The following is a 25,487-nucleotide window of genomic DNA, read 5'->3' as shown; positions in this document are numbered from 1 at the left end:
TAACATCTACAAAAACTGTGCACCAGGACCTTCCTTCAGTGCATGAAAGCCGTATATCACCCGGCACAATGTCACACATCAGAGTGAGTGCTAGAAGGCAGTGGAAACATGGTGGAGTGGTGAATCACATCTACTCTATATGGCAGTCTGAGGGACCTATATAAATGTGGCAATTCTCAGGTGAATGTTACCTGCCTGACTACAGTACTGTAAAGTTTCATGAAACAGGGGTAATTCTATTCAGTTGTTAGTTCTAGTGAAGGGAAATCCTAATTTCAATAAATTATGGAAACTTGTTTGCTTCCAGCTTTGTGGGGACAGTTTGGGGAAGGCCCTTCTCTATTGCAGAATGACTGCGCTCCAGTGTACAGAGCAAGGTCCATAAAGATGGGGTTGAATCTGGCAGGAAGAACTTGACTACCCTGCTCACAGCTCTGATCTCAACCCTATCAGACACCTTGGGATGAACTGGAACAGAGATTGGATACCTTGCTGTCTAAATGCACAAATACTTGTCTGATGAATGGGCAAATATTCTTACAGACGCACTCAAAAATCTTGTAAAAGTCTTCCCAGAAGAGTGGGAACTGCTGTAGCTCTAAAGGGGGAACTAATTCCATACTAATACTATGGATTTAGAATGGGATGTCATAAAAGCTCCTGTAGGTGTAATGTGTAGGAGTCCTAATATTTTAATCCATATAGTGTAAGCATGTCCCTGTTTCTGTTTTTGTGCATGTCATCTGCAATTTACAGTCTTTTTCCCACCTTCAGGGCTGGTCTTGTACCCCATGGCTTTGTCTTAGCTGGAGTGGAGGGAAAACACATCTAAGTGGCCACCTAACCATGTGACCACGTATATGTAGATAGATAGTGCTGTAGAACATATTAAGGGATTACACTACAACTATAGATAGTGACTTATAGATGATGTTCTCTCTGATGGCGTCATTAACTTTTCCATATGGCCCAGACCACTATGACAAATTCTTCCAGCCACGACTCCTCTGCAATGTGTACAAAAAAGACGCATCTGACTTATCACATTACCAGCATTGTCCTCACCTATTTTCAACCTCCACAAACTCCTCATTGTACTGATATACCAATACTGAGCCGCTGCTGTCGTGTTTGTCCCTGTTAACCCCTTTAAAAACCATCAATTTACATTAAAATGGCGGTTGTTAAGGGGCCATATTCCTTACTGCCATTTTAAAACCTACGGTAAGGAATAAGTGAATAGTGCCCCCCCATCCCTGCTGACAAAAATTCCACTGGTGACAACTGTATATTACAGCTGACACCTGTGCGCATCGGTCCCAATCAGTTTTGGAACTGACCTCCACAAATTAAACCATTAAATATTGTTGACAATAGCAAAAGCAGTGTCTAAGTTAAAAGGGGAGGTTAAAAGGCCCCCTTGGCTGGAACGGCCTCTCGCGATCTTAATTTGGCGTTCCCATGGTACCTTGAGGTTCATCTTATGACCCCAGGTTATGTTAGATCCTGCTATATATAGCTTCCATTCCCCTTGGAGCATCCTCTGTCTATCAGGGTACCATGTCCTCTCCTCTGATTATGCTTACATAGGTTTGAGATATTACATTATTACATATGAGGGCCTTTTACCTGTGATGAATTGATTCATTTGGTGGACTAAATAGAATTGTTACTACTCTTTACTATATAATTATGTGATTATTGATAGCACCATTTTGGAATGTGCTCCCCCTTCTTTTATGCAATCATTATCCCTCCCCCATTTGTTGGTCCTTAGTAAAATAACTACTTTTGCATACAGTCCTATATGGAGTTTTGGTCGTTTTTCCTCCTTTTCTCTTGCTTTTGCATGTACATGCAACTTGTCACAACTTGTCATTTTTCCATACATTGATATTGCTTTCCTTGCAATTTATATATAGATCACTATGCAATTTTCACGTCTGAGTATCTCATACTACTACTAAAGCATGAGACCAATGATCAGAGTAAAAAATATTCATGTGTCATAGTGGGAATATATAAAAAAAAGTTAAAATATGTACAAAAAAAAAAAGCGCACAAAAATCATAACAAAATGTAACACTAAAAATGCAGTATTTGCATAAAAACCAAAAATAAAACACAGAAGTACACGTAATTGGTAAAAAAATCAAACCCTAACATGGCAGCAAAAAATTGTTTATTCTAAAAAAGCATTTTTACTATGTGATAGCAGCAAAACATAAAAAATAATTAAATCTGGTATCTGAGGTAAAATCTGTATTCAGTGAAGACTTTCCCATTACTGAGGTAGGAGACAGCAGCTGTTACTACTCCCGCAGTATCTATCAACATGGATCTAGGAGATCTTCAGAGGGGGGGGTACAAGAAACTGTAGTAAGTAACTGCAGCGCTGCCTCCTGATGACATCTGTGTTACAAGAAGAGCGATAGACGCTGAGGGGAAGTGAGTGCAGCTCCAGCGTCCTGAGACGTCATGTTTGAGCCTCCTCTCAAATGAAACATCAGAGGAAGTGAAGTAAAAAAACAAATATATTTAGCCATTAGTTATGTAGTGTATTGTAGAATAAAACTACTTACAAAAATGCTTAGGGTGTAAGGATAGATATTAAGAAAGGACATTTTAGGTATAGGACTATCCCTTTAAGGCTTACTTGTTGGATAATGTTTGTTGTTATGAATACCTTCTGCTATAAGAATGCTCTTACTGCAGTTTTGTTCCTCAATTAGTAGCATAATCCTCCATCTTTCCCTTGTTCACTCTCCAGCTGGCCTTCCCGGCAGCACAATCTGTACAAGTTTGTATTATGGCAAGAAATCGGAGACTCCCATCTTTTCTACTCAACACAATTAGCAGGAATGCATTCAATAAAGCTGACTTGAAATGCAGTGTATAGCAACAGTATTTCTTACATAGATCTGTTCATTGGAACAATAAAGGATTGTTTGAAACGTACAATGGTTTCTTGCTATATATGTTTCAAGGTTGGCTTGTTTGATTTTCAGATGTAGTGGTTCAGTGGTGCACACAAGGAGATTTGCTAGCTGTTGCAGGGATGGAGAAACAAAATCTGTTACCTGATCTTGGCAATGGTCCATCCATTAAAAGTGCCATAATAAAGTTCTACAATGTCCGTGGAGAACATATCTACACTCTGGAGACTCCAGTGCAGGTAGGAACAATTTAGAGGAAACATGTTTCAAAACAAGTTTATTTCAAACTGAAAGGAAAAACTGACAATAAACTTCAGTACTCAACACTTTGTCACAATCCTAGAAGTTCCAGATAGTGGAGGTATGGTGACAGATGTTTGGCAGAGTTCTTACTAAATGGTGGTCTCCATTGAGTTTCTGTCCCTGGCATGTTATGGCTCTTGCAGATTGAAGCCTCAAAAACCTCTCCCACCACCAACCATAGACCCCTTTTGGTTTGACATTGGTGATCGGCACTGTGAATTTTCATTTTTTGGACTAGAGATAAATTTGAACTATGTTTTGACACAGTGTTTCTCAACTCAAGGCCCACCAATGTTTTCAGGTTTTCCTCAATATTTCACAGGGAATAATTCCATCACCTGTGCTTTATTATGGAAATCCTGAAAACCTGATTTGTTGGTGTGCCTTGAGGACTGGAGTTGAGGAACACTGCCTTTTAACATATTGTACAAAATAACCTTTTTTGAGATGAGCAGTGAAAATTGCCTTCTGAAGGACTGGTCATTTTGAAAAACGTTAAGTGGTGGAATTGGAAATCAGTCCTAGGAAATCTGAGAACGTCAAGAGACGTGGCATCTCAAAATCTGAAAGAATTTTTTAATATTTCAGTAAAAGTATAGTGGTTATATTAGCCATAGATAGTAGTTGTTTTTTGGTGGTATGGAGTTCCCTGGGAACATAATGTTTAAAGGAAATAACGAATTAAGAAATGAATGCCCTGAGGGGTGTAGTTTCCAAAAAGGGTGACTGTGGGCGCGATTTCAGCTTTTTGGCACTTTAGGGGCTCTGAAAATGTTACATGGCATTTAATCTGAATTTACACTACAAAAAGACAAACATTGCTCCTTTCTTTCTGAGCCATGCTGCGTGCCCAAATAGTAGTTTCTGCCCATAATATGGGGTACTGCAGCATTCAGAGGAACTTGCATAACAAATTGTGCGGTTCATTTTCTCCTATTGTACTTGTCTAAAATGGTGAGATTTTTTGTGGAAAAAATATTAAATATTAAAAATATAACACTTTTTATTCCTGTGAAGTATTTGAAGGGTTAACAATTTTTTTAATACAGTTTTGAATTCTTTGAGGGGTTCAGTTTTTAAAATGACGTACTGTTTTGGGGTCTTCCTACATATAGGTCCCTCAAAATCATTTCAAGTGACGTAAGCCCTAAAAATAGGTTGTGAAAATTTTGGCAAAAAAATGAGATTGCTGCAAAATTCTTAAGCTTTCTAACATCCTATCAAAATAAAAGGACATTTCAAAACTGATTGTGACCTAAAATAGACGTGGGAAATGTTATCTATTGACTCCTTGGCTACAGTATGACTTTTAAAATATTATACAAGTTGCTAAATTTCCATAAAAAAGGCAAGATTTTCAAAAAATGATAAAAGTCATATTGACTAATGTAAAGTGCAATGTGTCATGAAACGACAGTCTCAGAATCACTGGGATTATGTAGCACAATCCAGAGTTATTAACACATAAATTGACACTTCAAATTTGGAAAATCTGATCTGGTCAGGAAGGGGAAACTTGGCTACACTGGAATGGAATTAATGGATAAGCTGAAGACAATTTTAAGATCTAATTTTCTTACAGATTTTGCTTAATTATGGAATAAATTGACTTTAATTTGGGAATATGTTATGTAACAGTAAACCAACTGGAAACAATGTAAAAATGCAGGTAATATGTTACATAGTATAACACTTCCTGGCTCATCTGGAAAAGTAACTTCTGTGTCACTTGTGTTCTTCAGCGTCCCATCACGTCTATATGTTGGGGCCACAGAGATTCCCGTCTATTCCTGGCTTCTGGTCCTGCGCTCTATGTTGTTCGGGTGGAGCATAGAATCGCTAATTTGCAGCTTCTCTGCCAGCAAGCAATTGCCAGCTCTCTCCGTGATGACAAAGATATCGCCAAACTTTCCCTGCCTCCTCGGCTATGTTCTTACCTCACCACCGCCTTTATACCTACCATTAAGGTAATTATGAATGTTTAGCTTGGCTGCATTACAGTTATATTAAAAAGGGAACCTTTTCGTTAGATTCATGCACCCGAACCACGATGAGCATGAATCAGAGCCTGGCTGCACAATTACAGCCAGGTAAGGCTTTGTCTGAAACGCACTGGCATTTCATAGAAAACCATTTAGAAAGCCAACCGAGGACTACAGTGAGAAATATGACTAGTCTGCTGAAGACCCTCACCACCTTCTCCCCACTCCACTCCATTTGATTGACGGATCTCTCCCAAGTGTCTACAAAGTAAGAGACCAGTCAGTCATCTGGAGCAGGGCTGGAAAAAGCTAGCTGGGGCCACACTGGACTAGACAGGTCCTCTCACTATAGTCTCCGGTCGGCTTTTCAAAACATATCATGCTTTAAAAGGGTTGTCCCGGACTTTAACATTGATGACCTATACTTAGAATACATTATCAATGTCTGATCGGTGAGAGTGCAACACATGATACCTCCACCGATCAGCTGTGCTGCTCCCACCAGCTGGAACTGCTCGGTTGCGGAGCTGCACAGCTTCATTAACTGTCTAGTGGCCGCCGCTGGTTACTGCATATTTGCCCCTATTCGAATCAATAAGAAGTGGATGTGCAGTCGCTGGTCACCAAGCTGGAGCTTGGTGGTTCTGGAACGGAGTAGTTCCAGACAGCAGTGGCGGCTGCACAGGTAACAGCTGATCAGCGGGTTGTCGTGTGTCGCACCCCCTGTAATCAGCCATTTATGACCTCTCCTAGGAATAGGTCATTAATGTTAAACTACTAGACAACCCCTTTAATCTTGCGACTAGGTTCTGATTCATGATACCCATAGTTCAGTGTGCATGATCTAGTGATGGGTGTCCTTTACCAGAAGCATGAGCCACAGTATATGGAGAACCACTAGTGTGGATATTGTTACAAAGTGGCAGATAAAATGTAACAATGTTTCCATTTAATAAAGTGAGTCTACTGTAATAATTAGAGATTTGCTTTGGTCACACAGAGGTTATATTGTAACTTGTATTGTGCTGTGATAAGCTTCTCACTGGATAGTTCAGTCCTCAAACCTGATTGTATTCTATCCTTATATACCTCCATTGTCTCTTTCGTTAAGCTGAATTTTCATCACCTCTTTCTTTAGTGGAGAAATCCATTATATGGTACACATAAGATTATTGCTCAATGTGTAATGTTAGTAAAACAGCTAGGAATTCTTTTTCTGTGATCATGTCTTTTGTTTACATTCTATCTAGCCTCCCATACCAGACCCCAATAATATGAGAGATTTTGTCAGTTATCCAACTTCAGGAAATGAGAGGTTGCACTGCACTATGAAGAGGACCGAGGATGACCCAGAGGTTGGGGGTCCGTGCTACACACTTTACTTGGAATACCTTGGTGGATTGGTGCCTGTTCTCAAAGGGCGCAGGATTAGCAAACTGAGGCCGGAGTTTGTTATCATGGATCCGAAAACAGATGGCAAAACGGGTATTTTTCTTGCTTTATTTACTTCGATATCTTTCAAACGTTTACTTATGATCAGAAAAGAGTAGGTTTTTTTTGTAAAAATGAAAAACATTATTGGAGTAAAACATAAGCTTACCCAATCCTTGTGACCCTTACCCCACCTCACATCCTATTTAGCCATTTAACCCTTCCAATCCATGGATTCAGAGCTCTGTCTCTAACAAAATGTGATTGTTTTAAAATGTGGAAAATCCAGATAGCAGCTAAAATAGTAACAAATGCAACACCAAAAAATATTACTTGACTGCCTAATTGTAAGACTTAGGAGTTGATTTTCTTAAAATAAGCATAGATTTAAGGGAACTTGTCCCTCGATTCATGCTGCTCAAATCACGGGCAGCAGGGATCAGAATTTACCTACACAGTTGTAGCCAGTATGTTCTTCTCTGAACTCTTCAATATTCAGAGAAAACATAGATTTATGACCCAGCTGAGGACTGTGGAGAGAAGAGATTATCCTGATGCGGATTCCACGCTGACTTTTCTCCACACCACTCCAGGTGATTGACAGGTCTCTCCTTATGGAAGAGAACTAACAAGCAATTAGAGTAGTGCGAGGAGAAGCCACCCAAGGTGGAACCTAAAGTTCCCAACTGCTCTTCTAGCTCTGTTTTTTTAGTGAAATGCATTTCAGAGAATAACATACTTGATGTCCGTCCTGCAGCCAGACTCTGTTTCAGGCTGTTCGGGGTTGAGCAGCATGATTCGAGTGACATATTCCCCTTGAAATATGACATTCTGGCTGCTGTCAGCCACCACTCAAGATGCATATCTTACTTTGTAATTGACTTCAATTAATAAGAATATGCAGAAAATATCTACACCCCTACCAATGATGACTGAATATTTTTGGCTCCTGGATTTTTAAATGTAAGAGCTATACACGCTAAAATGAAGAATTTTTTTCTAACCTGGAGTCCTGAATTGATCTTGACTTTTTCCGTCTTGGCTTTGCTTATATGGTGGATGTACTGAATTTCAGCTAAACATTGAAGGTGATCATATTTTATTACTGTGCTGCTTATGTAGACATATGTGGTGCATATCAAGAAAGCAGTAATCCTACATGGAAAAATAATGTAAACTTAAAGTACTCATAATTAAGACTTCATTCATGGTTGTGTTCTCTCACCCAAGATGTTCATCCTAGCACAGGGGAGAAGTGAAACATTCCCAAAGTTTCCTGTAGGAAATGCTTCCTTGCTTTTCTTCATAGGGTTCTATCCTAGCTGTAGGTTAGACAAGGAAAATCCGGCAATATTGCCAGTGAGCTCCGTATACAGTGCAGTGTTACATAGGTCCCGTATATAGGTTGAAAGAAAACCCAGGTCCATCAAGTTGAACCTTTCTCCTCCAGTCATGTGCCAGTCTTTTGTATGACCATACTTGTCTTTATACATACAAATGAGATCTCCTCTGAGACGTCTCTTTTTTTTGTAAGCTAACCAACCCCACTTTTCTATCCTCTCATTATTGGAGAGTAAGGAAGTAGCTGGGATGGATGTTTGTTTATACTCAATGGGCAAGGGCTATGTTATTTGAAGGTGTGACGTCTAGTTCTACCTTTTAAATGTTTCATATGCTCTTTTTCTCTTTTACCAGATGAAATTTACAGCAATGGATTGATTTCAACCGTTATTGACAGCTGTAATTGTTCTGACTCCAGTGACATCGAGTTAAGTGATGATTGGGCGGCCAAGAAATCTCCAAAGATTACAAGAGCTAGCAAATCCCCCAAATTACCCAGGTTTTAAAGTCTTATTTTATTTCTAGCTATGCGGTAAAAAGTGCCAATGGTGTCCATAGCAGAGAATCAGATCAATGGTTCTCACGAGCAGTAGTGTGGCACTCTGCACAAATGATGTAATTGTGGAAAAGAATAACCTCACTGACATGGTGCAGTTTTGTTGTGTGTCACTCTACCGTAGTGTGAGCCCATCCTTATTTCTCTTTGTGCATGACCCCCCTGTGCCAGCCTAAAATAGCAGCCCACAGCTGCCTCGGAATTTTCGCATTCGTTACCTGGCTCATCCCGATTTGTCCTGGTGTGGTGACAATAGGTGATATAAGGGGTTCATGACAGCTGTGATTTGTCAAAAATAGTAATGGGGAGGAATCTATGAGACCCTACCATTACTAACCATGTAAGGCAAAAAAAATAAACACAAAATATACAGAAAATCCTTTTTTAAAAAATAAAAACACCTCTTCTTCAATTAACCCCAAAACACCCCTGCAGGTCTGACGTAATGCACACACAGTCCCACAACAATCTTAGCTCTGCTACATCTGAGATCGCAGTGCATGGCCACATTAGAAAACTTGACTGATTACTGCAGCGTGAGGGACACACTGATGGAGCTGCAGCGGTAACGTCACAGAGTTCAGATAGCTGTCCATTGCCACGGTACCACAGCTGTGACCTCAAGCGAACTCAGTGAACTTAAGTGAACTCACCTCAGGTGAACTCAATGCCGGAATACCGCCTTAGGCTATGTGTGCACTTTGTGTATTTGGTTGCAGAAAATCTGCATCTCCTGGCAGGAAAAATGCTTTGATGCGTTTTTCTGCCAAAAGATGCAGATTTGGTGCAGATTTTTGCAATAAATTACTGCACCATCTCTGGCAGAAAAGCGCATTAGTACGCGATGTGGTTTTGATGCGTTTTTCTTCCAGGAGGAGCAGATTTCTTTATCAAATTTCTGCACCATATCTGCATCTCCTGCCACAAAAACGCATCAGTACGCAGTTTTGATACGGTTTTCTGCCAGGAGATGCAGATTGGTGCAGATTTCTCCAACAATTATCTGCACCAAATCTGCATCTCCTGGTGAAAAAACAGACCAATACTGCATGCATTTTGATGCGGTTTAGGTGCGGTTGTTTTGCCAGGAGATGCAGTTTTGGAGCTGAAATATCTGCACCCAAATACTCAATCTTTTCACATTGCCTAATGTAGTAATCCAGTATTGCGTACAATGACTTCACTTGAGGTGCGGTATCGGAGTTCATCTCAGGTCAGTTCACCTGAGGTCACAGCTAGGGTACCGTGAAAACCCCAGCTGTGACCTCAGGTTAACTGAACTGAGATGAACTAAGTGACCGCACCTCAGAAGTGATTGGATTCAATGCTGGATCACCGAATTTGGCAATGTGTGCACATTGAGTATTTGGTTGCAGTTATTTCTGCACAAAATCTGCATCTCCTGGCAAAAAAACGAACCAACACTGCATGCGTATTTATTCTTGATCATGACACCTCACCTGGGTTAAATCTTTACCGCATGGTTTTAATATGATTTTCTAATAAAGCCGAAGTTTTTTTAAATTACGTGGATTTGGATGCTGGATCTTTTTCCTCTGTGTGCGTATGTATGTGGTTTCGATGCATTTTTTTTATCCAGGCAGTGGAAATACCCCATCTGTGACCTCAAGGGAATGAGAGGTGAACATCATCAGCATTAGACACATCTTTGGGAACAGGGACAGCTAGGGCCAGGGTAGGCACCCCTATCCCAAGTTACCTCGTTACACTCTGTGAAAACTCAGTGACCTCACCTCAGGTGAGGTCATTGAGCTCAATGACGGATTACCGGATTAGGTGATGTGTGCACTTTGAGAATTTGGTTGCAGATATTTCTGCACCAAATCTGCATCTCTTGGCAGGAAAACGCACCGAAACTGCATGCATTTGTAATGCGGTTTTGGTGCCTTTATCTGACAGGTCATACAGATTTCTTGCAGAAATGTTTGCAACCAAATTCTCAACATACGCACATCACCTAATCCGGTAATTCAGTATTGAGTTCAATGACTTCACCTGACGTGAGGTCACTGAGTTCTCATGGAGTGTGACGAGGTAACTTGGAATACGGCCTTAACTGTCCCTTTCTGAAGGCAGATACCCTTTCTTAAACTTAATATTTTTAGTTGATAACCACACCAAATCATCCACGCAGAAGTCTGGACCAGGCACACTGTCAACAATAAGCCACACACTTATACTTAGGGAACCCTTGCTGTGAACTCACTAACGTTACTGCTCTAACAGCTGCGACTCCGTCAATGTGTGCTTGACACTGGAGTGATCGGTCGCATTTTCTACTGTCACTGCGCACTGCAGTCTTAGAATGTAGCAGAGGACATTGTGGTATGGATTATGTAGGACCTCAGGGGTGTTTTTGGGCTTAATAAATTGGAGAAAGAGGATTTTTATTTTTTTAATAAAGGATTTTTTCTGTGTTTTATGTTTTTTCTCTTTCCTTACACGATTAGTATCCCATTAAAAAACTTGGGCTTGATGACAGGTGTGATTATTTTTGACAATCGGGACGAGCTGTGTAAGTGCCAGGATTGGCGCATCTAATGGATGCGCCAATTTTGGGGCAGCTGCGGGCTCTTATTTTTAGGCTGGGAAAGGCTAAAAAACGATGGGCCTCTCAAGCCTGAGAATACCAGCCCCCGCATGTCCAATTATGTTAGCTGGTAATCAAAATGGGGGGACCGCATGCCGGTTTTTAAAATTATTTTTTTAAAATAATTTTTAAAAAAGCCGCATGAGGTCACTCGTTTTTTGATACAGCTAAGATAACGCTCACAGGTGGGAGGTGCAGCCTAGAGCTGTCTGCTTTATCTATACTGGGTATCAAAATACAGGGGACCCTACACGATTTTTTCCAATTATTTATTTGTTTTTACACTCCACTTCTGAGATCAAGACAGCTACTGTGAGGGCAACCAATCACAGACGCTGGCAGTCTGACTACAACCAATCACAGACACTATCACAGATGGTGGGCGGGGGAAGTAGTAAACATTCATGAAAGTTAATGAGCAGAACCTGGAGCAGTGTGACAGCCGCGCGGAGACTCAGTAAATATAACTGTCCTGCTTTAAGCCCCATATTGCTTCCTTTTGCAGTCCAGAAGCTTTTACGAACACCATTTTATAGCACTCAAATTCGGCTCCCTTAGACTTGTATGTGCATCTGGGGTCAAGTTCGGTCCCGACCTTGACTTTTATTTTTAATGTCTTGCGGACCCTCCGAACCCGAACATCAGTGGGGTTGGCCATTTCTTATCAGAAAAAGTATTCTGTCCTGTTACATTTACAAACAAATCTTGTTACGAGCATACAGAAACACACATGCATTAGAACTAGACATATAAATATAAATTGTTTAAATGATAAAGCAAGCTATAAAATATTAACCATAACTTTAAATACCTGACTATCAACCTAGAAAATCCTTGACAGGAGCATGTATTCCAAGGAATTTATGCCGTTTTTAAGGCAAAAAATTGTAATTGGTAACACCTAATATTGATTTGATTTAGATTTTCTTTACTGTTCACTCACTTTGCATTTTGTTAGGGCTCGTGCGCATGTTGCGTAATTGCATACATTTACGCTGCGTATAGCACTGCAGCGTAAATGCATGCGTCCTGCGTTCCCTGCACAATCTATTTAGATTGTGCATGATACTTGCGCACGTTGCTTTTATGAACGCAGTGATTTGGGTGCTAAAATTTTGACCCAAATCCGTGCGTTCATAAAAGCAGCATGTCAATTATTCCGTGCGCTATGGATACAGCTCCCACTCTGTCTATAGTGGGGGCAGCAGCCATAGCACATGAAATCAGCTATACAAAAAAACTGCATCCATTATGCAGTGTTTCTGCAGTGATTTGAAGCGCACATGTGCTGTCAAATCGCTGCAGAATATTCACCAGATACGTGCGCATGAGCCCTTACTTTGTAACACAAAAAACAGCAACAGTTGTATTTTATGTAAAGCATTCCTACTTTGCAGCATTTTTTCCATACCTACCTAAATCTTTTGCACAGTTCACTGTGTGTAATATGTGTGCGTATATGTATCTATAAAAAAATTGTTTAAAAGAACTGAAGTCCTCAGTGGTTGATACCTTTTAATGGCTAACTGAAAAGATGGTAATAACTGCAAGCTTTCGAGACTACTCAGGTCTCTTCATCAGGCATGGTATAACACAAAATCTGAAGAGTCACATATTTATGCACAACATGACTTAGAATAGTGCAGTAAAAAACAAACAAAACCAAGTTATATGAAACAGAACTATCATTATGGCAGGGGGGGGCAAACTGTTGTGGCCATAAATATTGCTGCAGTTCAGTGTGTCACAGCCCGGACCAGACCCTTATCAAAGGACAATAAAACTTTCACACTGGTCACAGCCCGGACCAGACCCTTATCAAAGGACAATAAAACTTTCACACTGAACTGCAGCAATATTTATGGCCACAACAGTTTGCCCTCCCCCCCCTGCCATAGTGATAGTTCTGTTTCATATAACTTGTTTTTTTTTTTACTGCACTATTCTAAGTCCTGTTGTGTATAAATATGTGACTCTTCAGATTTTGTGTTATACCATGCCTGATGAAGAGACCTGAGTAGTCTCGAAAGCTTATAATTATTACCATCTTTTCAGTTAGCCATTAAAAGGTATCAACCACTGAGGACTTCACTTCTTTTAAACAATTTTTTTATCTCTACTGGCTAACACGGTACAAAGATATATTTTACTTGTATGTATCTATAGATAGACATTCTGTCAGTCAGAATTTCCACTTACTAGACACTTTTCAAATGAGGAATTACAAAAGTAAAGTCCAAAAATCAGCCAGATTTATTATGAATATCCCCACAATTTTATATAAAAATACTTGTCTAATGTAAGTTAAAGAAATGTGTCTAACTTGTCTATTAGGGTGGACAAAATTGATCATGCAGTGTATGCCACAGTAATAAATGTGATTCAAATTTTGCTTACCTCCCTCAGGTCTTTAATTTAGACTGTTAATAAACTTTCCATCTTCTCCACACCTGTGCTCCGTTCTCACATGCAACATACAGTTGTGCTCAAAAGTTTACATACCCCGGCAGATTTTTTTTGCTTTCTTGGCCTTTTTTCCTAGAATTAGAATGATAACACAAAATCTTTTTTTCCACTCATGGTTAGTGTTTGGGTGAAGCCATTTATTGTCAAACGTCTGTGCTTTCTCTTTTTAAATCATAATGACAACCAAAAACATCCAAATGACCCTGATGAAAAGTTCACATACCCTGGTGATTTTGGTCTGATATCATGCACATACGTTGACACAAACTAGTTTGAATGGCTTCACCTGTGACCTGTTTGCTTATAATCCGTGTGTGTGCATAAAAGCTGAGTGAGTTTTTGGCATCCAGACAGACTCTTGCGTCTTTCATCCAGCCACTGACTTTTCTGGATTGTGGGAAAGGGATAGGGAAAGCAAACAAATTGTCAACGGATCTACAGGAAAAGATAGTTGAACTGTATAAAACAGGAAAGGGATAGAAAAAGAATTCCAAGGAATTAATAATGCCAGTCAGCAGTGTTCAAACTTTGATTAACAAATGGAAAATCAGGGGCTCTGTAAAAACCAAACCATGATCATATAGACCAACAAACATTTCAGCCACAACTGCCAGGAAAATTGTTCGGGATGCAAAGAAAAACCCACAATAAGAAGGCACGTGAAGAAAAATGGGCTCCATGGTCTAGTTGCCAGAAGAAAGCCATCACTGTGCAAAAGCCATAAAGTATCTCTCCTACAATACGCTAAAGAGCACAGAGACAAGCCTCCAAGCTTCTGCAACAAGGTAATTCGGAGTGATAAGACCAAAATCAAACTTTTTGATCACAACCATAAACGTTACATTTGGAGAGGTGTCAACAAGGGCTATTGTGAAAGGAACACCATTCCTACTGTAAAGCACGGAGGTGGATCGCTGATGATGTGAGGCTGAGTGAGCTACAAAGGCAGAGGAACCTTGGTCAAAGTTGAAGGAAAGCTGAACGCAGCAAATACTGGAGGCAAATTTGCACTCATCAGCCCAGAAGCTGCGCATGGGACGTACTTGGACGTTCCAGCCTGACAATGATCCAAAACACAAGGCCAAGTCGACCTGTCATTGGCTACAGCAGAACATATTGGAGGTTCTGGAGTGGCCATCTCAATCTCCTGAACTCAATATCATTGAACCACTCTGGGGAGAACTCAAGCGCGCAGTTCATGCAAGAAAGCCCAGGAATTTACAGGAAATGGAGGTTTTTTGCCAAGAAGAATGGGCAGCTTTACCATCTGAGAAAATAAAGAGCCTCATCCACAACTACCACAAAAGACTTCAAGCTGTCATTGATGTTAGAGGGGGCAATACACGGTATTAAGGACTGGGGTATGTCAACTTTTGATCAGGGCTATTTGGATGTTTTTGGTTGTTTTTATGATTTAAAAAGAGAAAACAGTATTTTGACAATGGCTTCACCCAACCACTATGACACTCACAGAAGAATTTGCGCCACGTGTCTCTAGTGTATTGCATCCAATGCTATACTCGAGTGTGACCCTGGCCATGAGGTGAATTCTATTTCCAGGTACAGCCCATGGACAAGAGTGATGCATTTTCCAGATGAAAGTGACATGGTTTTTCTAGACTCCTATAACCCCAGAACGCTATAGAGAGATTGAAATCATCACGTCATTTGCCTGTTGTTGCTTTACTTGGGGGGAATCAACTGTTGTTAAATGTAACCAGAATAAACCTAATTGTTGCGCCATATAATGGAAACGTATTTCTGTAATATCTCCGTTCCCAATCCAGGTCTTAGCAGTGTGTAATGCGCAGTCTGTACAAGCTGGCCTTTTGTGAAGATTTCTCGTCCCATGTGTCCGCTGTAGCCCATCACTTCCTGCAGTGCTTACATGAAGTGAGGCGTTCTTGCAGGAAGCCAGTTGTACAGAGACCTGCAGTATAACTAGCAAGGAAGCCATAGAAGCGACCGGGCAGGCGATTATAGTGTTTTTATATTTCTTTACAGTCCTGCTGCAATTTTCTGTGTCATTTTTTTTTGCCTTAAATCGCCATTTTAACCAAGATTATGTTTATAGAATTAACATTGAAGCAAGAAAATCTCCAAAGTTGTCTCGTGCTGCCCAAGAGATTACAAGGTCCCCTCGATTGCCTATAAGGAAGCCTTCAATTGGGTCACCAAGCTTAACGCGAAGAGAATTTCCTTTAGATGATATCACACAGGTAAGATCGTTAATTTCTGTATTGCTAACTTAAATCTAATTTCTAGAACTGATATAAATCTATAAACATACAGTTCTTAAAGGTTCATGCTATAGGATAAATTCCATATTCATATTCATTTTAACCCCTTAACGACCGTGGGCACTAATATTACGTCCTAACGGTCATAATGTTACTGCCCGCGGTCTGCTACCGGCAGCCTGCAGCGATCGGCGCACACATCAGCGGATTTTTACAGCTGAGATATGTGCCTGAATCGTTATCTGCCCATGCCGTTTAACCCCTTACATGGCGCTGTCAATATGTGACAGCGCCCTTATAATGGCATTGGCGGTAAACATTTACTCATCGGCCGATACCGGAAGTCACATGACGTGATCACATGACTTCTGGTGGTTGTCATGGTAGCTCAGGGTCATGTGATGACTCCTGTAGCTCACATGACTCACTTTCTTTTTCACCCCACCCAGAGCTGGGTGAGACATGAAATGACCATATCTGCTATTCACAGCTGTGTAGCTGTGATCAGCAGATATGGCAGAGTGATCAGATTTCTGATCCATATAGTCCCCTAGGGGAACTAGTAAAATAAAAAAAATAAAAAAGTTTTAAAAAAAAATTAAAAAAAATAAACGTTCAAATCCACCCCCTTTTGCCCCATTGAAAATTAAAGAGTTAAAAAAAATACACATATTTGGTATCGCCGCATTCAGAAAGCCCGATCTATCAAAATATAAAATCAATTAATCTGATCGGTAAACAGCATAGCGGCAAAAAAATCCAAACGCCAAAATTACGTTTTTTGGTCGCCACAAATTTTGAGCTAAATCTAATAACAGGCGATCAAAACATAGCATCTGCACAAAAATGGTATCATTAAAAAAGTCAGCCTGAGGCACAAATAATAAGCCATCACTGAGCCATAGATCCCGAAAACTGAGAACGCTACGGGTCACGAAATATGGCGTAAAACGTGCACCACTTTTTTCGGACAAACTTCTGATTTTTTTTTTAACCCCTTAGATAAAAGTAAACCTATGTTTGGTTTCTACGAACTCACACCGACCTCAGGCATCACACCCACACATTAGTTTTGCCATATAGTGAACACCGTGAATAAAATATCTCAAAAACAATAGTGCTATCGCATTTTATTTTTTTGCAATTTTTTTGCATTTGGATTTTTTTTTCTGTTTTCCTATAGACTATATGGTAAAATTTATGATTTCATTTAAAAGTACAGCTCGTTCCGCAAAAGATAAGCCCTCTCGTGACCATATTGACTAAAAAATAAAAAAGTTACGTGTCTTGGAAGAAGAATGGCGGAAAAAAAAACCTGAAAGTGAAAAACTGCCCGGTTGTGAAGGGGTTAATTTTCAGTCCTTAAATTTTACCTCGCCAGGACATTTCATAGCCCTAATGTCAGGAAATGATATATACGATGATGACTGCTGTCTTTCAGCCGGGACCTCCAAACACAGGGGGAATAACTTCTAGAGATAGACTGTAGTTAATGGGAGACTCTGGGAGACTCAATATTGACTCAATATTGTAGCAAGGAGTAAAAGATTCTTCTAGGCAATTGGAGATAAACTTTTTCTTTATGAAATGATGGACATTGTATGCTTTAAATTTATCTGGGTATTTAAAGTGTGAATGGTCAGAGTTAACACTAGGTTATCCATAGTAACAACATAATATGAAATTAAAATCTTGTTATATTAAATACATATGTAAGATATTGAAATTAAAATGATTCTATCATGTTTTGTAATGGAATTAGTTTCAAAGTGTAGTAGTTTAGTCCGAACACACATTGATCACAACTCTGAATTGCCCCAAACCCAGTGAGACAGTCCCATATTGGGGGAGCTGTCCTTGGAGGTTGGGGTGATGTCTTAACTCCAACTTTATCTGTGTCCTGAGGACATAGATACACTTGTACCCAGTAATGGTGCAAGAAGGCATCAGATCTCTTCTCCACCATTCTATCTGGCATGAAACTGAAGACCTACAAAGACCTTCAGCATAGCTCCCAACTTTCCCGAATCCAGTGGGACCGTTCCAGATTTGAGAGATCTGTCTCGGGAGGTTAGGGCTGTGTCTTGACTTCCATTAACTCTGCGCAATGTCTTCTATCCTGCCATCGTCATTGCGTGTAGCTCCTCTTTTTGGGCGATGGGAGGAGGGTGGAACTATTAACAGAGCTCTGCCCCCTCCTATTCTACATAGAATTTCACCAGTAACAGCTGCCATCTCCTATCTCAGTAATCATAAAGCCTTCACTGAATACAAATGGAGACTTATGATAATGACTGATCAATTTACAGGTGTTCCTTCCTCACTTAGGGGTGCTTCACACATAGCGAGATCGCTACCGAAATCGCTGATACGGCACGGTTTTGGTGACGCAACAGTGACCTCATTAGCGATCTCGCTGTGTGTGACACTGAGCAGCGATCTGGCCCCTGCTGCGAGATCGCTGCTCGTTACACACAGCCCTGGTTCGTTTTCTTCAAAGGCGCTCTCCCGCTGTGACACACAGATCGCTGTGTGTGACAGCGAGAGAGCGACGAAATGAAGCGAGCAGGGAGCAGGAGCCGGCGTCTGGCAGCTGTGGTAAGCTGTAACCAGGGTAAACATCGGGTAACCAAAGTGGTTACCCGATATTTACCTTAGTTACCAGCCTCCGCAGCTCTCACGCTGCCTGTGCTGCCGGCTGCCTGTGCTGCCTGTGCTGCCGGCTCCGGCTCTCTGCACATGTAGCTGCAGTACACATCGGGTTAATTAACCCGATGTGTACTGTAGCTAGGAGAGCAGGGAGCCAGCGCTAAGCAGTGTGCGCGGCTCCCTGCTCTCTGCACATGTAGCTGCAGTACACATCGGGTTAATTAACCCGATGTGTACTGTAGCTAGGAGAGCAAGGAGCCAGCGCTAAGCAGTGTGCGCGGCTCCCTGCTCTCGCGGTTATGATCGCTGCTTCGGCTGCTGTGTTTGACAGCTAAGCAGCGATCATAACAGCGATTTACAAGGTCGCTGTTACGTCACAGAAAATGGTGACGTAACAGCGACCTCGTTGTCGCTGTCGCTTAGTGTGAACCAGCCCTTAATGTCATAACAATCGGACAACACTAAGTCCTCCAGGGGTCACATCATAGATCTTTTCAGCCCTTTTCCTTTATTATTCAATTCATTTGAGGCCACAGGATGGTGCAGAAGTGAGGAAGTCTGGAGAGAGAGTTTTGGTTGCAATAAAAGCAAAATGAAGACAAATTGATTTTTCTCTCCAAATCGGTAGGACAAAACTTTAACAATAGATGCCCTCAACTGACTCTAGTGTTGGAACTGCAGTTGTCTGAAATAGTCACCAACTATGCAACAAATGTAGTCATGCAAAGTATGTACAGACATACAGAGCAAGTTGTTAAATGCAAATATAAGATGACTGCTGTCTAAAGGCCACGTCTCACTAAGCAACATCGCTAGCAACATCGCTGCTGAGGCACGACTTTTGTGACGTAACAGCGATCTTGCTAGCGATGTTGCTGTGTGTGACATCCAGCAACAACCTGGCCCCTGCTGTGAGGTCGTTGGTTGTTGTTGAATGTCCTGGGCCATTTTTTAGTTGTTGCTCTCCTGCTGTGAAGCACACACCGCTGTGTGTGACAGCGACAGAGCAACAACTGAATGTGGCGTGAGCAGGGAGTCGAGTTCTGCGGACGCTGGTAACCTATGTAAATATCGGGTAACCAAGAAGCCCTTTCCTTGGTTACCCGATATTTACCTTCGTTACCAGCGTCCGCCGCTCTCACGCTGTCAGTGCCGGCTCCCTGCACACATAGCCAGACTACACATCGGGTAATTAACCCGATGTGTACTCTGGCTAGGAGTGCAGGGAGCAAGCGCTAAGCGGTAAGCGGTGTGCGCTGGTAACCAAGGTAAATATCGGGTTGGTTACCCGATATTTACCTTAGTTACCAAGCGCAGCATCGCTTCCACGCGTCGCTGCTGGCTGGGGGCTGGTCACTGGTGAGATCTGCCTGTGTGACAGCTCACCAGCAACCCGTGTAGTGACACTCCAGCGATCCCTGCCAGGTCAGGTTGCTGGTGGGATCGCTGGAGCGTCGCTGAGTGTGACGGTACCTTAAATCAACATTCAAGACATACAAAGAAGCCTGGAAGTGAGGAAAGAGTGTTTTACATAGTACCATATTCACATTTTCAATTAACAAGCAAGGAGATTTGATTAAGGCACCTGAGTATGAATGAATAACATTGGAAACATCCAATTACATGTACATCTTTATTAGGTGCCAATAACCTAGCGATAGTTTATACTATCAGTTAGTGAACAGTTAGTGAAATTAACATGGTGAATCTCCTCTCCATGGCACTTGTGTAAGCAGGAGGGCAGCAGTGCAATAAAGGCGACTCAGTGGTGACTTACAACAAATATTTATTTTATTTTTACAGCAAAAGGTAGTTAGCGGAATGATTAGTAATCAGAGAATGATACAAGCATTCAAGAGAAGGCAAATCAATTCACAATTGGTAATATACAAAGTAACTATTGACTAGTCTATTACATATGACTTCTTAAACTTTGCTAGTGTTAACAAAATCCCAATCTTTCTGTCAGCGAAGTGTTAGTGTCGCCCTGCTTCTGATCACAGTATTCCCTTATTGAAACAAACTCAAGATTTCTACATCTTAGAAGTACACTAGACTCAACATGGCTACGGCACCATTACTACATCAGCAGTGTAACTTTGGTAATAGCTTTACTTTCTTAGTACCATACACTAAGGTAGCTCTGCTTAGTTGGAGGCTGCACTGGAGTGAATAGTCTGTTCCCACTTTCCAGCCTTTGGTATTCAGCCTTCGCTGCTTGACCATGAAGTCTGGTCTTCGGGTTCCACTGGGTACAGTATTCTGTTTTTGGGTTCCTCTAGTGTAGTCGACACAGGCCTGGTCCGCTGTTTCCCCGCTGGTTGTTGCGCCAACTATTACCTTTCTCTGCCATCCTGACCTTTATATTTTGTAACTGTGCCACAGCTGTCACCTTCCTCCTTAAACTCTTTTCTCCAGGAAACACATCATGCTTTAGTTCTATCCGACCAGCAGATGGCGATGTTTGTTGAGGGGTTACCACTTTAAGGGTATGTGCACACAATGAGTATTTGGATGCAGAAATTTCTGTATCATTTCTGCATCTCTTTGCAGGATAAACATTCATTTTTACAGCGTTATCGATGCGTTTTTGCCTGCGTTTTCTAATGTTTTTGGACAGCAGTGAATGCTATAGAGATAAATAATAGATAGAGATAGATAATAGAAAATAGATATAAACAGAGACATATATACATATATAATTCTACAACCTCAACATATAATAAAATTGCACCCTGTGGAGCCTATTGAACAGCCTTTTATGATTAAATAAATGAAAAAAAAAATCGACTTGGGGTCCCCCTATATTTTTAAAAAACAGGAAATGTAAAGCAGACAGCTGAGAGCTGATACTATCAGACACTCCCATTACTAACCCAATAAGTTAAAAAGAAAAAATCGTACACACAAAAATAGTTTATTTGAAAAAACACTCACGGACATTTTTTCCTGGTTCATTATTTCAAAAATAAAAACAAGAAACTGTCCCACATTCACCAATTTATTAGAAAGCAATGTTCCCAACCGTCCCTGACATAGTCCACCAAATCCGAGGTAGTCCAGAGTGCAGAGTGAGCAAGAACGACTGAAGAGTAGTGATGCCACCACTCTACAGAGGCACCGGGTCCCGTGAGCTGTGACGTTAGTCTTCAGATGTTCGTAAGGAGATGTTTTATTAAATGTCTTCTTTTCGACTAAATAATGGGGGGGGGGTTTTCTTCTATTTTTTTTTAGTTTGGAGCTTTAGTATGGCTATGTGCACTTGATATTCTGTGTCTACCTTTTTTCAAACAGTATAGATTGGATCTCTTGTCTTCCTCTGATCAGCTCTGTAACGGTGGTCCCACCCTAAGGCACAATTCCCCTCTGATCTCTCATGGTGCTGTCATGGGTGAAGGAAATATGATAATTACACAAACCGGTAATTTGCGTTTCCAGAGCCCATGACAGTACTCCTTAGTTCCATCCGTTCTCGAGTGTTACACTGATGGGGATCATGTCACCAAGGTGCTATAGAAATGTATTTCCATAAATTAACCACATGAAGGTGACCTCTTATTTCTAAACCACTGAGGAATGGTGGGAGGTTCTGCCTTTCCATATCCACAGGTTTCCTGACCAGAGAGGAGGACCATGGAGAAGGACTGCTGTCATGGGCTCCGGAAAAGCAAATTACCAGTTAGTGTAATTATCATTTTTCAGGCTCCTCTTAGAATCATATAGAGAAAAAATGCACCAAAACCGAGATTTCATGAAAACTCCAGCCAGCTGTGTTTCTGAAGACGCTGCTGGACTGGGCTGTTTTAGTACTTCTTTTTTTTCTATTGGGAGCCTGAAAGAAATGGATGTAAAAAAGTGCAGTTGCTTTTTATTTTAGTGCAGTATCAAAGCTTTTATGTACTATTAAGATTGCTACTTCCAGTCTGCACCAAGAACGCATCACATAGGGAGGAGAGAAAAGCCGCAAAAGTGCAATAACATGAGAAGATTGTTATGGCATATTAAGGTGAAGATACCTGCAGAAAACATGCAAAAGATAAAACACCGTATTTACACAACACATGAACACTGTTTTACAGACAAAAAAGCAAGATCGCTTATAGTGAAACTTACATAAAAATTAAAATGTTACGGCTTCTACAACTATGAATGGACAGACAAAAAATAAATCCATAAGCCATCCTCAATACAACAGGATTTGGGTCTACGTCCTTCAGCCCCCTGTGTCTGCTGAATGTTTCATTCACTGTCCTGGTATAGTAAAACGCTGTATATATATGTAGCATTACTGTCTCCATAAATGCTGTATACATAAAATTAATAAAACTTTAAAGCTGCATTTTGTAGAGGATAGTCACATCTTGAGAGTTATAAAATGATAAATAAAACACATTTAGAAAATAAGTTGGAAGGATCTGAATTTTTATTTTTTGTTGTAGCCAATCCATAAAAGCTAAAATAAAATTAGTATGGAGGGATTCCACTAGTTGGACTGCAACTGAAGTGCAAGTTGTAGGAAATGCAGGATTAAAGTACTGCCCTCTCTGTCCATCACACATCATTAGACTGGACAAAAGCTATGTTTACCTAACAAATTATATAGAAGGCCTGCGATCCATAACCACTATTCATACATACTAAAGTAAAGCTAAACACTAAAAAACACTAAACACTAAAAATTGTTTGGAATCACACACGCTATCTGCATCCCTATATTGTAAAACTAAATAAATAAATTGGCGTAGAGACCCCTCATATTGTCATACCCAGTGCAGATAAAACCATATGGCTACAGGCACTGAAGTGGCATCAAAACTGTTTTTTTGCATTTTTATTGCCAAGAGATGCAGATTTGGTGCTAAGATTTATATACAAAATTCCAGCATCAAATCTGCATCTCCTGGCAAAAAAATGCATCAAAACACAATGTGGTTTTGATTTGATTTTTTTTTGCCAGAAGATGCAGATTTGTTGCTGAAATTTATACACGAAATTCCTGCACCAAATCTGCATCTTCTGGCAAAAAAAATGCAACAATATCATGTCAAAACCACATTGCATTTATATGCGATATTTTGTCAGAAGAAGCAGATTTGGTGCAGGAATTTGTGTACATTTCAGTACCATATCTGCATCTCTTGGCAAAAATAACATAGTTTCTGCTAGGAGATGCAGGTCTCATTGAACTGAATGAGTTCACCTGAGGTGAGGATACCGAGTTCAATGAGGTCACCTGAGGCCAGTTTACCTGCAGTCACAGGTGGGGTACCGTGGGATCCTCCAGCTGTGACCACAGATAAACTGAGTGACATCACCGCTCACAGCTGTGGCTCAGTCAGACTCTGACTGAAGCCATAGCAGGCGGTCATGTTTTCTAATGTGCCCACGCGCTGCGACGTCAGTATCTAGCAGATCAAGGATCATCGTGGGACTTCGTGTGGATTGCCTCGGAACTGGGTGTTTGGGGTTATTAAATTGGGGAAACAGGTTTTTTTGCATTTTTATTTCAAATTAAGGATTTTTTCAGTGTTTATTTCTTTTCACTTACAGTATTAGAAATGGGGGGTCCTCATAAACGCTTTCCATTACTATTCTAAGACTTACTGGTAGCTGTGAGCTGTCATTAACCCCTTATATTACCCCGATTGCCACTGCACCAGGGCAATCTGGATTGGCCGGGTAAAGTGACGAGATTGTCACAACTAAGGGGTGTGACAATTCTGGGGGCTGCAGGCTGCTATTTTTAGGCTTTTGGGGTCCAGTGACCATGGGCCTCCCCACTCTGAGAATATCCGCTGTCGGCATTATCATGGCTGGGTATCAAAATTCAGGGTGACAGCATGATGGTGTTTTTTTATTTCAATAATTAAAAAAAAAAAAGCCACATAGGGTCCCTCTCACTTTGATACACAGCTAAGATAAGCACACGGCTGGGGGCTGCAGCCTGTAGCTGTATACTTTGTCTGCGCTGGGTATCACAATATGGGGGGACCCTATGCCAATTTTTTTATTTTTACACTGTAGGGGTGCAGACAGCAAGTGTGATTCCAATCAGTCACTGAAGCTGTCACACAGGGTGGGGACACGTTGTGACTGCAACCAATCCCAGATGCCGGGACTGACTGTGGGCGGGGAAAGCAGTGAATATGTATGAGTGTTAATGAGCGGACTCGACAGCAGTCTTAGGCCTCTTTCACACGTCCGTGCCTCCGGTACGTGTTTGGTCAGTTTCCTCACGTACCGGAGACACGGGCACATGTAGACCCATTAAAATCAATGGGTCTGCGCTCACATGCGTGTTCTGCCATGGACTATGTGTACGTGTGGAGCATACGTGTGTCTGTGTGCTACATACGTCAACATGTCTGTTTTACTCCGGCATCACGGGTGTCACACGGAAAGCAAACGGACCACACGGAGGTGTTCTGTGTTACACACTCTGGAGAAAACACTTGTGTTTGAGACAAAAAAAAAAACAACTTTACTCACCTTCTCCTGCCCTCCTGTCTCTGCCGCTGCTTTCACTTGCTTCCGACTGCCGCTCATTATGCTCATTGAATATTCACTTCACTGCGGCCGGAAGCTTCAGCAGCAGCGGGGAGTCGACAGGACCGGAGACCGAAGATCAGCACCATGGACAGCGACAGGTGAGCAGAAAGTTCCCGTTCTCCGTGTGTTATCACGGATAACACACGGAGAACGCACGTAGGCCATAAACACAGCTCACGGATGGCAAAACGCACGTCTGACACGTCCATGAAAATGTGCAAGGTTTTTCACGAACGTGTGAAAGAGGCCTAACAGCCACACGGGAGACTCAGTAAGTATAACTATCCTGCTCTAATTCCCCCTAGCCCTTTCTACAACCATTTTACAGCACACTGTTCGGGTCCTCATAGACCTATATGCGGTTCAGCGTCTGGACAGATGTTCGGGTTCAAGTCCGGTCCTGAACCAGGTTTTGTTTTTTTT

General features: G+C 41.2%; 1 protein-coding gene across 2 annotated transcripts in view; it reads left to right on the top strand.

The window, feature by feature from the left end:
- TULP4 (TUB like protein 4) overlaps positions 1 to 25,487 on the top strand; it is a 238,575-nt gene that overhangs the window by 190,873 nt on the left and 22,215 nt on the right. For both annotated transcript variants that reach the window (XM_075339647.1, XM_075339648.1), the window contains exons 7-11: positions 3,009 to 3,175; positions 4,982 to 5,206; positions 6,472 to 6,706; positions 8,348 to 8,492; positions 15,701 to 15,845. In XM_075339647.1, coding sequence (XP_075195762.1) covers positions 3,009 to 3,175; positions 4,982 to 5,206; positions 6,472 to 6,706; positions 8,348 to 8,492; positions 15,701 to 15,845 — 917 coding nt within the window. The remainder of the gene's footprint in view (positions 1 to 3,008; positions 3,176 to 4,981; positions 5,207 to 6,471; positions 6,707 to 8,347; positions 8,493 to 15,700; positions 15,846 to 25,487) is intronic.

The sequence above is a fragment of the Anomaloglossus baeobatrachus genome, chromosome 3 (genome assembly GCF_048569485.1).
Source record: "Anomaloglossus baeobatrachus isolate aAnoBae1 chromosome 3, aAnoBae1.hap1, whole genome shotgun sequence".
Taxonomy (NCBI): Eukaryota; Metazoa; Chordata; class Amphibia; order Anura; family Aromobatidae; genus Anomaloglossus; species Anomaloglossus baeobatrachus.
The sequence above is the reverse complement of the archived record's forward strand: the minus strand, read 5'-3'. Positions and strand labels throughout refer to the sequence as shown.